Source organism: Molothrus ater, chromosome 5 (assembly GCF_012460135.2).
Source record: "Molothrus ater isolate BHLD 08-10-18 breed brown headed cowbird chromosome 5, BPBGC_Mater_1.1, whole genome shotgun sequence".
Lineage (NCBI taxonomy): Eukaryota > Metazoa > Chordata > Aves > Passeriformes > Icteridae > Molothrus > Molothrus ater.
This window is the reverse complement of record NC_050482.2, coordinates 16103585-16118030: the sequence shown is the minus strand read 5'-3', so window position 1 is coordinate 16118030 and position 14446 is coordinate 16103585. Positions and strand designations below refer to the sequence as shown.

Genomic DNA, 14446 nt, shown 5'->3' with positions numbered 1-14446 from the left:
CAGAGCTGGAGAAGGGGTTGGATACAAATACACCTACAGTGGGACTTAAACAAATACTTAAAGCTTATAGAATAAAAATTAGTATTTTAGAAAAACTGTTCTGAACAGGTAGTCAAAGCATTCTAAATGTTTTTGTTTTGTATACATTACACAAGGAACATCTGTCTTTTCCAAAAAATGGGGTTTGTGCACCCATTCAGTACACCTGTGAGAAATGTGGCCTGAGCCAATTCATTTGAATACAGTTGTTCATTTTATTGGTAACAAATTCTTTCAGGAAAGGGAATGTTTTCTCAGATGGGCAGAAGAGTGCTTTGAGTGTACGGCAGATTTAAACCACTCAGTCTGTCTAGCTTGGGTGGATTTGCTGTAAAAGTGTGCTGATGTAATAATCTGATATTTTTTCCTTTTAAACTAATAATCTAGAATGACATTTGAGGAAGTATGTTAATGTTCTTGTCTGCTCCCTGAAAAAGGAGGTCTCCCAGGTGCAGCAAGCATTACTGTTTTTTATCTCTGTTAATACAGAGGTGTAATAGTTGTTTTAATTGACTCTACTAGTGTAAATCCATAACTGTTTGGACAAATTTGAGGTAGTAATATCAAAGGTGCTTTTGGAGAGGAGAAGGGGTAACACTTTAGGGCAACTGACACTGTAGCTCAAGCACTTGCTGTGCAGCATGTAGTTTTGTGAGGCATTCTTAGTGTGACTTGATCACAGAAGGGAAATGGATTTTAACCATGTTATTAAAAAAAAAAGTTTAAATAAATTTATGTAAAAGTATTTTTATGTATGCTTCACTTACAAGTGGCTTTGCTGTTGCCGCCCTTTTTGTCTTCTATGCCCATAATACTCATGTAATTAGAGTATCTTGTGTAGTGGGAAGGTACTGCAAGAATGACAAGTAAGAATGTGAGATAGGGAGTCAAAAGAAATTATTCTGAATTTCATCTGCTGTCTTATTAACAATTTGTTCAATACTGTTGATACCAGTATAATAAAGAGAGCAGATGAAACAGGCTTTTATAGCTCTTTGTTAAAGAGTTACAAGTCTATTATGCTGTGTTTGCTTTGATGTTAATAGGTTTGGGTTTGTATGACTTGATGAATTTTTTGGTTTGTGTACAAAAGCAGTGCACTATGGTTTTCCTTACTGCAGAGTCTAGACCAAAGCAGCTGCTTGTGTATATTAATCCCTATGGAGGAAAAAGACAAGGCAAGAGGATTTATGAACAGAAAGTTGCTCCACTCTTCAGTCTGGCTTCTATATCCACTGATGTTGTTAGTGAGTAATAAGTACTTTAATTTCTTAATATGCACAGTATGAACTCTAAAACAATCCTGAGTAGCTGAAGTTCTTTCTGTTAGTTACCTTTTCTCACTAAGGAAATGAAAGAAAATGGTAGAGAATGTTATCTAAATACAGCATAGGTAGTAGTAGCATTAGTAGTTTTCTAAATACAGTGTAAATGGCAGCCTTCTATTGGCTTCCTACTTACTAAAATAAAACTTCTTGTGCTCTTGAGATATTTAAGCTCGTAGTAAAAGATGCTGCCTTTTTTTCAGTTTCACTGTTAAAGCTAATTGATCATTTGTGCAAATTTTACTGAAATATTTTTTCTGTATGTACTGTGGATGTCTCCTTTAATTCTTTCCCTGGCAAAAATCTTTTGAGACACATCTTATGGACAGGCTATTTTATAGTCACATTAGTAATAGAATCATGGTTATTAATGAATTTATTTTTATAATTCTATATTATATATAGCTTTATTATAGTTTTTAATAATAAATTGTAATGTGTTTATTTCTTCACAGTAACTGAACATGCTAACCATGCTAAGGACAACTTATTTGAAGTTAATATTTATAAATATGATGGGTAAGTAACTTTACTTGCCTTTACTATATTTGAGTCAGTAATTACGTAATTGGTCTGTTTCTGTCTCTGATTTAAAAGGGTAGCATTCATTACTAATACATTTATTGCAACAGCTGAAAGTCCTGAGGCATGTTCCTTTTTGTAGGAGATCCACATTTAGGAGTATAACAGAAAAGTAAACTGTTTCAGTAAACTTGTTCAACACAATATATTCGAGCATAGTATAACAATGTTTGCATGAGATTTGTGTTCAAAAGATGAATGTTAGATTAATTCTACTCAGTTGAGCATTCTGTTATAGCTCAAAAGCTACCCAGAAATGTTTAGTGGTCTTGATATACATGAGTTCAGAGCACTGCACCAGTAGCATTCAGCCTGTGTGTAAAAACATGGGCTGTTCAGAAATGTTTCAGGTGGTTCCTCTTGCTGTATATGACTGTTCAATAGTGCCTACATCGTGGCTGCATTTATTTGCATTTCTTCTTTTTCAAAGTTACTGCTTTAAAAGAAGATCTGACTGAATGGTGATCTTACATTCCATTATTCCATTATTGAGTCTGCTGTAGAACCAGAATATTTTAATAAATGCTATGGTAATTTCAGTTTCCAGTCCATGACATGAAACAAGTTACATGTCTGAAAAAACATGAAAATGTATGCAGATAAGCACTCATAAGTACAGTATTTTAGAATTCTTTTTTGTGCCTGTTAACAGGTACATTTAAACTGGTAAATTGCAAAAAGAAAACACATTAAGTCTTTTCAGAGTACTTTTGCTGTGGTACTTTGCTATATACATTGCCTATTTTGAGTAAAGGTATGATGTTGGGAAAGAGTGTTAGTAAGAAATGACATTCATAGGCTGAGTTCCCAGACTTCACCTGCTTTAAAATTACTTGCCTTCAAATAAACAGTTTTGTTTATGCTGTGATTTTTCTTAATTTTTCAGAAGTTCAAAGGAGGAAAACATTGATCCTAGAGAAACCTAGTTAGTTGTTATTTTTCCTTTTAATTTGATCTGTGATTTGAAATAAGTGTGCTTACGCTTGGCGAAATTTCAATATGGAGCAGAACGGGAGGCAAATGAGCCCATGTCCACTCCTAGCAAATTGTTTTTTATAGGAAGTGGCAGTGACCAGTTGTGGTAGTATCTGAAGTACTTTTGGCAGATTCAAAGTCTCATCTTGTAGAGTTTTTTTTTCCTTTGGTTTTTTTTTGTTTGTTTGTTTTGTTTTGGGGGGTTTTTCGTTTGGTTTTTTTTTTGGTTTCTCTCTAACATTCCAAGATGACCAATAGAGGCCAGAGCACTGCATCTTTTTAGACTCTTAGGATTCTTCTATTCCTGGATTAGGCCTGAGTGGCAGTTTGCTTGGGATCTGCAGCCTGTCTTTCCAAGCCTAACTTTTGTGCCTCATGTACAACTCTTTTTCTGTGGTCAACAGTGATGTTAGGAAGGACTTCCTGAATTAAAACTACTTTTTAAATAGCAGATTAAGTGGTTATCGTGAAAATTTAAAAAATGGTTGAAGCACATAAATGTGTGTTTCTTCAGGTTTCACTTTCCTCACCTAGAGTAAAAGGTTCTTTGGATTCCTGCATCTAATTGATGTTCAGCTGTCCCTGTAGACTGGTTCTGCTGTGTGGCTTTCCTTTCATTCAGTGATGAATTTCTTCATTTCATCTCCAGATTCCCTATTTGGCAAAGTATACATGGAATTCTGCAAGTAGATACAGGATTCTTAATGATAATTGGTTTACTTCTTTTCAATTGTTTTACTTTAGACACCTGATTCAAATATCTTATGTATGTTTCCTGTTTTTTCTTCCTATTTTACCTTACAGGAATAAGGTATTCCTATTTTGCCTTATAGTAATTTCTTACAGTGAATGTAGTCACCTAATAGCTCAATGATAGAACAGCTTTTCTTTAAGCACAGTTACCTAAAATATTCACTTGGTTACAACATAGCAGGGTTTTGTGCGTCAATCAGAACATGCTGCAATATCATGCAGGTAATAGCCATGTTTGGAAGCAGTGACACATAACACTGTGGTTTCTTATGCATATGTCTGTTCCACAAGCCTTTGAAAAATTGTTTCTGGTTGGGGTTTTTTCCCTACTTTTTGAGTTAGTTCATAGAATGGCTGAGATTAGAAGGGACTGTAGTTCTTAAAAACTCAATTTACTTGTGGCTTAGCTTCTGAAGTCCTCTAGCAGCAGGTGTTGTTTACTGTTGTCATCTATTTAAAAAGTGAAATGCTCTCCCTCCAGTAAAATAAAGCCAACAAGTAACAATCACTCTAAGATGCTTCTTTCAGACATTCTTCACCAGGGGCCTTCACATGTGCATTTTATGTCTGACTTGTACATTGGTCTTCTGATATTTGCTGTGAATTTGGTTGTGCTGTTATTGCATATGTGAAGTTTTTATCAAATTTACCTTTGATAGGTATAGACATTCATATAACTGTCCCCTCTGAGTCTGGATATAGTATTTATTTGTTACAGATGATCAAAGGGCTGGAGCACCTCTCCTATGAAGACAGGTTGGGAGAGCTGAGCTTGTTCAGCCTGAAGAAGGGAATGCTCCAGGGAGACTTTAGAGCAGTTTCAGTACCTCAAGGGGACTTAAAAGAGGGCTGGAGAGGGACATTTTACAAGGGCATAGAACAATAGGACAAGAGGGAACAGTTTTAAACTGGATGAGGGAATGTTTGGATTAGGTTTAAGGAAGAAACTCCTTGCTGTGAGAGTGGAGAGGCGCTGGAATAGACTGTCCAGAGAAGTCATGGATTCCCCATCCCTGGAAGTGTTAAAGGCAAGGCTGTATGGAGCTTTGAGCAGACTACTACTGAGACAACACTGCCCTTGAACTGACATGGAAATTTGTGTTTCTTTAGCCCATTTTTTTTTTGAGTCTGCAGAGAAACATTGGGCTAAAATTCAGGAATAGTGTAGTTAAACTATTGGAAGAGAAAAAAAATTGAAAACAAATATCCTTTTATTCCTTCTCTCTCAGTCTCCTAGGTCTTAACTTAGAGTTGGAGAGTTCATGTTTTTAAGACTGTACTCACTGTAAATGGAAAAAAATGACTGTTTTTTGTTTCCATTGTTTAATGGAAAAAAATGACAGCTTTCCATCTGCTGAAAATGCAATAATAACTAAAATTAAAATCATCTATACTTAAAAATTAGATTAATTTGTCTTGCTCATTCTGCAATATCTGTTATTGATGATATCAGAGAGTATTAGTTTGAGTTGGAAATTATTGCTATAGATACCAGTACACATTCCTAGACTTGTGTGCTAGGAGCTACATATGTAACTCTGGATTTCTCATGTGTTCCTTTAAAGTGTATTTGAATTAGTTTGTTTAGTTAAAGAATGTTTATGCTTGCTGAGTGTGTTTGATTGTTGTTCATAAAATGTATACTGCTGTAAAAGAGTCTTTTTACTTCCTAGTTTTTGCTTGGCTGTGGACTCTCTGCTGAGCTTTAACATATTCAGGATCTGTGCAGTTGCTGTACCAGCTCTGACCTGAATTAAATTTGTGAAACAAAGTTTTGCATCTGGTAACATTTAGAACTCTGTCTCATTATGAATGGTTATGTAGATATAAATGACTTCTGTCAATTTGGTGGGATCTGAGCATGTTCAAAGGAAGATGCAGGCAGGCACTTCTCTGGATTTTGGCTTTCATCTAATGTATATTCCTATTAAATAGTGTAAACTACACTTCTGCCTGAAGTGGCAAACGTTAACTTTTCCCTTTTTAGTAAAGGTACCCTATTTCCATTTTGTGTACTTCAAGAGCTGTATGTACAGTCCCGTTCAGTGTTTTATTTGTATAGTGAATTTCCACTAATATTTGTTTGTCTGCACACAGTAGTAGAGGATAAAGATTTTTGCAGGTTGCATTCCAACATTTTTTTCTTATGTTCCAGATATATCTAGGTGCATTTGCAGTTTTGGAGCTTGAATTTTTTTTCTTGCTTTTTGTTAATTGCCTAGTTGACTGTGGGCTGCTATATCTTGTACAAATGAAGGAAGATAATAGAACAACTATTTTTGGTGTGCCCAGTGCATGCCCTAAGTAGAACACTTGCTGTGTTGTTTATTGACTGTTAGTGTGCATTCTAATTTGTGTTTCCTGGCAGTGTTGTTTGTGTTGGTGGGGACGGCATGTTCAGTGAAGTGATGCATGGTCTCATTGGAAGAATGCAGAAGGACTCTGGCATAGACCAAAATAATCCCAAAGCATCGTTAGTCCAGTGCAATATAAGGATTGGCATAATTCCTGCTGGTAAGAAAGGGCTAACTTTCAGTTTAATTTATTCATTCATTCTTGACATTTTTTCCTTATTCGTAGCTTGATGAATTTAGGCCTACGTGTAAGATCTGAGCAATGATATTCTATCAAGACATCTAACCGAAGCTGTTTGTATCCATATAATACTTTTGATCACGTGCAATTTTATTTAGGAAGAATATTTTGTAAAGGAAATCAAATCTTGATGTATAACTTCAGAATTTAACAACTTTTTTTTTTGTGTCTTACTGTGTGTTAAAATGAAATAAGATGTTGACAGTAATGCCCTTCTAAACCCATTAAGGAGTGGAATTTACTAAACAGAAATTTACCTGATAAATATTTTTCCAGTTCCAAATCCACTAATTTAGTTAGAATTATAATGAGAACTTTCTGCTGGTCTGGCAAACTCCAAACAAATGCTAAGATTCCTGGACTCTCTTTTCTTCCATTTGTTCTCACAGCAAGTACAGGGCATCTACAACTGAGGACCAGTTCTCGTTTTCCAGACAAAGTTGCAGTTTCTGCCCCTTGTTAGAGGGGCTACACATTCACAGTTGTCAATTTCAGTCACTTTTTCACGCAGTCCTGATTGCTGTCATTTGAGAGAATTCATTCTTCACACTGAAGTCTTTCTTGATATGATTATTGTTATTATTATTGACCATAAAGGCATTCTTTGGATCAGTCTTAGTGTTTTCAATCTGGTGTCCCAGCTCTTAACTCATCCTGCTCCTTTGGTCCTCAAAGATTCCTTCAAAAGCAGATTAACATATTTGCTTTCTCTTACAGGACTGAATTAACTGTTTTAACTCTTTAACAGGGGTCAGTCCAGTATCTTTTCTATGCTGTTCACTTTTCTTGTCTGATGCTTGAGCTTTGAATTAAAGGACTGGCCATGAAATAAACATTGTAAGCTTCTGGTTAGAATTAAAATAAAAGCTTCTGAGAAAATTTAGTTCAGGTTGTAAAACTATACCAAATGAAGTACAACATTTGTACTCTCAAGCTATGGGTGACTAATTTTATATTCCTTTCATCTTTGTGAAAAATGTATCCAGACCCAAACATTCTGAATTGTTACTTCCAAGAAGCTTAACCTTTTCTGCTTGCAGTATAATAAATGTTTGGTATCTAAAAGTTACAATGTGAATATCCCCTTATGGTTTTTCACCCTCCTATTATATTTAAGTATATTCTGATTTTATTAAAGCTTTGTATTTAAGTCAGTATGTATAATGAACTTCAGAAGAATAGAATTCAAAGTGTTCTTCTTCTCATCCTTTTTCTTACTTGGGCAAATTTCTTGAACTAAAGGTATTTTGTTTACATTACTGGTTTCAGAAGGTTTTGCCTACTGGAGATATGTGACCCTAAGAAGATACAATTGAAAAACCAGAACCTCAATATTAAGAGCAATTTCTTTGTCCTCAGGAAAGATTAACCTTGCTTTTTCAACATTATCCTAATGCATTTTTTCATTGGGTGCATTACTTCTGCACCCAAAAAGTATGAGCTTCATTGACATTTTAATTTTGTTAGCATGTATCAAGCCACTTTTCTTACATATTTTAATGTTTTGTTTGTTGTGTTTTGTCCACTGTATCCTTTTGCTATTTGAATGTATACTGTATTTTCTATTCCTAGAACTGACATGAGGTACATGAGCCTTGTAATCAGTGCTATAGTTCAAATATTTTCTCCAAGTCATTATTCAAATCCCTCAGAAAGTTTTTATAATGATGTGTAAGGAAGCTGACCTTAAAGTTCTATTAATTAAGTGTTTGGAAATGGAGAGGATAATATATATCTTGATCTGTTTGTCTATTGTATGGTATTTAAAATGATCCATTACTGTATATATGGGAAAGTGCCTATTTATTGAAAAAGGTAGTCAAGTCACTGAACAAGTCTTGACACATCTAGTCATTACAATGACCTTAAATTGAGTATGAAATAGCATAAGGCAGCAAGATTTGGGTTTTTTTTTTCTGGTTGATATATTTCCAGCCCATGGTAAAGCTGTTCTCTATTCATCTTTGCTTGATACAATGGAGTTTTGGCCATGTATTGACCCCAACAGATACTCTAGCTCTATCACTAGTACAAGAAGTCTGTTCCAAAAATAAGCTAAATTCTTAAGAGGACCTTTCTTGTTTTTTTTTTTTTTTTAAACTAAACCAGTAGTCCTGAAATATAAGTCAAAAGTAATAATGAAATACTAACCATACATCTAATAAAACTTCATCCATTGTGTTCTACTTCTTTATAACCAGCCTTTTTACAATATCCTAGGAACTCATTAATAGATATTGAAAACAAAGACTATCCATAGTTTAGAGATGAAGACCTATAGAGATGGTTTACTCAGTGATGACAGGAGCCTGGGGTAAGGTGTCAGTGGATCAGTGTTTTCACCTTTTTTATCACTTAGTTCCTGGTATCATTGTGCTAAGAGAAATGTGGCAGGTTGTGGTTTGTGGTTGTGATTAAACAGTTTCTGTATTCAAACAAAACTAAATTCAGCAGATGGTCTTTGCTCAGAGACTGACAATTGTACAGAGGTTTGAAATTACAAATAAAAGAGATTTAATGCTAAAACACTCATCTAAATGACTGGGTTTCAGTGATAAGCTTTATTTCATAGCAGAATTCCATTGTGCAAGCTCTTTTTTTTGAATGTTGAATACTATTTTTTTATCATGATTCTAACTTTCTGCAGCAAGTTCCTGCTTGGCTCTTTTTTTTTTCTTGAATAGTTGCGTCAGTTTTCCATCAGCCTCTTTCCTTAGTGTATCTTATTGTTGAAAAATATAATTTATTCTTATGCATTATGAAACATTTCTATGGAATAACTTGTGGTTGTGTTGACCTGGATAAAAGACTTCTACTCAAATGGCAGTTTTAACTTTTGAATTTCTCTTCATTGCAGCCATTCTTCAAATCTGTCGGTGGAAATTGACTGTTTGCCATTGTAAATGGATTTGCTGTTAAGAGTACTTAGAAGCTGTAGTGTATCTCTGGAAATCTCTGTTTACTTATTTTTTCCTCTAGGCCTTAAAAGCTAGTTATTTCTTACTAGCCTTAAAAGCACTTTCAGCCATGTGGTCTCACAGCATTCAGACTAGTAATATGTCTCCATAGAACTTCAAAACAGAGAATGAGTCCTGATACAGCTTGGACACTGAGGTTTCATCCACATGTTTTAGTATTAAAATTGCACCCTCTGGAGTAAACCATAGTAATTTGCTATTCTTATTACACAGAATAGAATGCTGTTCTTGGCACAAAATAGGAGGACAGAGCTGTCAACTGCTGTTCTTTTTTTAGTTTAAAAAACTTACTAGATTAAATATTTTTAATGATCTTAGCAGATAGGAAAAAACAAACCCACTTCACTCTGTGTTGTTGTACTGTATTCATTGCAAAAATCAAGTCTGCAACCCACTGTAGGGGAAAATCTAAGCCCTTGGGAATATTGAGTAAAGTACAGACACAAAGTTTATAGCTATGGTGATTTTAGGTTTCTAGTGTATCCAGATCACTGGGTTCTGGTGGTCAGCTCTGTACTGTTTAGGATTGAAGGATGCAGTATGATTATAATCAGAATGTTGATGTGTCACTGTAGAAGTTAAGAATGCCAAAGGCAGTACAGGCTTCTGTATGAATGTAATAAAGGAAAAAGATGGAGGATTCATTCACAAGTTTAAAAGATAGATTCAAGTCAAGTTGTGAAGTGTGACTGGACGCATACCACTGTCATTTAGAGTGTAAAAATTATCTTTAAAATGCTAAAGCATAGCAATAAAAGTTATCTTTTTTGTTTAATTACTCCAAGTGATCTGTTCTTAGCCTTCTTAGCTACAAAGCTGGTAATATTTAATGATCTTTGCCATTTAGTTAGCATCTCATTTAAAAGTTAACTATATCCACTTTGAAATCTGAAGTGCATGTTTTATGCTCCTCCTTCAGTACTTTAAATCCATTAAACTTGTTGAAATGACAGTCTTAGGGCTAAATACTGCATTTAATATAGTGGGCCTGCCATGGAGACAAGCAAGCCAATATTACTTACTCCTGTGATGTTCATTTCATCTCTAAAATCTGCCATTATTAGCTTAAGCCATTTTTGTTGTCTTGTGTTACTGAGCTTACGCTGAAGTAATTATCTACCAAAAAAATCCTACACCAAAGTCTTTCTGGACTGTTTCTCTTTAAGCCAGTCTGTTGTTCTGCAGATAAAACTTGAATTCTTGGTTTCTGTATGTGTAAAGGAAGATATACAAAACTTTGAGTAGGTACCTGGGTGTAAGCCCAGACCATTCATCTCTCCCTGTAGCAGTAGCTTCTCTCCTTACTTTCAAATGTGCCAGCTCCTTCTCATTTAAGAAGCACTTCTCAGAAAAATAGTTTTGTAGAATTTTTCAAAGTATTAAATGCTGTCTGATCCAAAAACATGCAGTTACTCTGTCATTAGGGCAGCTTACCTGACATTTCATCTGTATGATAACTGCATGGATTACGGATTCACAAAAACTCTGCACAAATATGAGACCCCCACTGAAGTTGCTATTCTACTTTTATTCACTACAAATATTGTTCTTATACTAATTTGTCTGAGGATTCTCTAGGTGCCTTGGGAGCATCTCCCTCTGTCTAAAGTATCTCACACAGAGCAATGCTCTTGAGCTCTATAAGTATTTCTTTTTCTTTATTAAATTCATGGTTTTCCATAGGATCAACATCTAGCTGACTTGCTTCTGTCACCTGCTTGGTTTCATACTTCAGTTGTCTGTAATTTGTTTAGTTTTCCATCAATAAAAGCACAAAGATAAATATTTGTACCCCACACCATGTGTGTGTTTTGGTTTAAGAAACCTTAGTTAGTAATCTAATCATAATTCAGATTATTAAGTCTAGCTCTTTGACTGTCGTTGGTCCACCAATCCATGGCATGAACTCTTCCATACAGCCAGCAAATTATCTGATTTTTGCCTAACCACTTTGGTTGTTCTGTTACTAATTTAAACTTGTGAAGGGGTGTTTGAGTGTACCTGTCTGCATGACTTGTCTACTCACAAATATGTAACAATGTTCACATGCAAAGGGGAAATCTGGTGATTTGGCTGTAGTTCATTCTGTGTACTGCAGTCCCTCACTTTGCTTTCTTTACTATTGCTTTAACAAAACTTACTTATGCAGGGTATGTGCTCATTCATACTTCAATAAATATCTTGATTGTTCTTCCTTGTGATTGATTAATTAAAAGGAAGGATTTCCTGAATTTTATATCATTAAATGTATTTATATAAAAGATTGCATTTTTCATACTTGTGGAGGAAAAGAACACAGAAGAACTTGCCTGTATAACAATCATGTGGTTGTATGAGACCTAATAAAAAACAACTTTAAGGAAAATGAGTGATGTGTGGTAAAGATTCAAAGTAATTATACCTACTTTATCAAACACAAAATGTTGTGCCTTCTACATATTTCATGTTTTCAGTGAGTTCTTAATATCAAAGTATCTGGGATGAAAGCTTTCTTTAGCTGGGAGAATTCAGACATTCAGCATCTACCTCTGGTATGGTGGTGTGGTGCCACCATTGTTGAAATGTACTGTCCTTTGCAAGATGATTGTAGTGCTAGAGTTGGAGTTGGAGGACACAAGAATAATCTGTAGCACTGATGGTTGATGGCATTTTAGATAAAGAAATTAATATCCTTAAGGTAAGTTTCAGTTTGAAACTGACACTCAAATTTTCATGCTTACATTTGGTGTCTGCATTTAGATGAGCATCTAAACTTATAGCAGGGGGCATCTGTTCAATAGGATTAGCAGAGCCTCTTGATCTTCTGTAGTATCTGCTTGTCACATGCAGATGTCTTGCTTTCCAAGGCCTTCCACTGTGTGTGAGTACCTTGACTCAAGCTGAAGCTGCCATCAGCTATTCCTGGCAATATGTCCTTGACCAGGGCAGAAGCTTTGGCATATTGTCTGCAGTGTAACATGCACACATATAGCTGTGTGTGTCTTAACCTGAAACTTAATCGTTGCTTTGCATGCTGATTTTCTTCTCTACTAACAAACCAATGCAATAATTAGTTTTTATACTGAATGTGTTTGTCTTTTTTTTAAGTGAATTAGGACCCAGTTAGCAAGTAGTCCAACTACTTCCTTCACATTTGCCTGTAGTTCTCTGCAATCCATAAAAACCTCTTTTATGTTCCTTCACTCAGGCTGTTGCCTTAAAAATCCCCAAAGAAAATCTGGCAGAGTATGTACATAATTTTTCTGTTGGTTTTGTCAGAGTGTACAATAACCACCACTTAACATTAGTCATGCTCTATGGGAAGCTTCTTGTCTGAACTGAGTGCTCTGGCAATCCTAAGATATTAATAATGGGATATTATTCAAGTTGTATTTATATTCTAATCCTGCTTTTCATATCAGACTTATACTGGTGAAATAATCCAGATTTTGGTGGGTTTGTGTGTCCATCTGTTCAGAGTGCAGCAGTTGTAGGTTCTACATCTAGTGAAGATCCACCTAAAGATCTAGAAGTCTTGTTTGGTTAAGTATTCAAAAGAATTCAAACCCTTAGTCATCATTAACATTTTTTTGACCTTTAACAGGTACTGTTAAGTTCATGCTTGGTGTGGTGTTATGGCAAGTTACATTCTCTTTTCATGTGTGTGGAATGCCATAGTAGTCACATCCATGTAAATAGGTCGCTGGTTTTGTTGCTCCATACTACCAGCTCCAAGAGGAAAAAGACAACAGTATTTTACTGTTGGTATGTCTCCCATTTTAGAATCTCAGAATTAATTTCAGACTTCGGTTTTAATTTTAGACTTTTCTTACTAGTTAATGAATAGAAATGTAAATAAGTTCTGTGTAATTGCCAAACAGATGAATCAGCTTTTAATTGAATATAGAAGATCACAGGGAGATGGGCCTCTGATGTTGAAAAGTAGCTTGCATGGATTCTCCTCTTTTCCTCCCATCTGTGTGTAAAACCACTTGGAAGCTCTGTTTGCGTCAAGACAAATGTAATTGAGGTAATTGTAGGAGCAGAACGCACACAGATGTGGAAGAAATGAGAAATGCTGGATTAAGTGTTAGGCTTGTACATTCAGCAGTAGAAGTTTAGGCCAGATTTCTCAGTGATTGTTTTTCTTTTCAAAAGTAGTCAGAATTTTCTGTTCATGAGCATAGGAGACAATATGAAACTTGGCAGTAAAGTATAGCTTCAGCAATCCACTTAATACTTTCTTTTATAGAACCTTAAATGTAACACAAGATCATCATCTGAGTACCCCATCTGTTGTGGTACCAAGGGAAATTGGAGTCCTCTGTCCTGTAATGGTACACTGTCACTGTCTTGAACCTCAGCCTTGTAGTGGAAGATCTGTTTAGTCACACTTCAGTTCTGTTATATTCTCTTTAACTGGCTCCTGGAGCTGCTGCTTGTTCACTGTGGTAGATTTCTGCATAATATTTACTTGGTAAAAGCTTCTGTCCTGCCATTCACATGCAGGGGAAGTGGTGTCAATCTTCTGAAAAGGAAAGGATTTTCTTTGCTCCCATTATTAATTGCTAATGCCCTGACTATTTCCTAAATGAAAAAGAACTAAAAGTGGTTTTTAAATAATGGTTGCTCATTCCTCCATTATTAGTTTCTATTTCAATTTGATAAGGCCTCAGAAATCAAGTACACTGTATTTGAGCTGCTCTTCCACCTAATGCATTGGTAGGAAATCTGAGAACATGTATGTGGACAGAGTTTATCTTTTCAGTTATCTACCTTTGACTTTGAAGGAATTCAGTTTCTTGGAAGGGTTGGGAGAAACTGTAAGAAATTCGGAGTTAGGTGCTGCACCAAATACACTTCTGTCTGTCTGGATCTGAGTTCCAAGTCCCTGCTGCAGAGCAGAAACCAGATCCCTGTGTTAGGCTCTTGTTTTCTATAGGAAACAGGGAGGGAGAGTTGTCAATTTCTAAACAGCATATAGGTGAAACCTAAAGCTTCCCCACTTTCTTCTTGTAGGTATTTTGCATCAAGTCTGTAAAGGTACATCTCTGTCTATTTTGTTATCCAGAAACTAATTCCTGAAAGCAAGTATTTTTACTAATTTTCAAATAATAGAACAGAGCAGAAGTTTCTATATAAGATGACATCCTGAAATTTAGATCAGTACCACAAAAAACAGCAGACCAGTCAATTTCTCTTGCTTTCATGAGATCTCAA

General features: G+C 35.4%; 1 protein-coding gene across 1 annotated transcript in view; it reads left to right on the top strand.

Moving 5' to 3' along the window:
* The window catches only part of CERK (ceramide kinase), a 41376-nt gene that overhangs the window by 11354 nt on the left and 15576 nt on the right, over nucleotides 1–14446 (top strand). Inside the window, exons 4-6 of the mRNA XM_036400887.2 lie at nucleotides 1161–1286; nucleotides 1820–1883; nucleotides 6043–6188. Coding sequence (XP_036256780.1) covers nucleotides 1161–1286; nucleotides 1820–1883; nucleotides 6043–6188 — 336 coding nt within the window. The remainder of the gene's footprint in view (nucleotides 1–1160; nucleotides 1287–1819; nucleotides 1884–6042; nucleotides 6189–14446) is intronic.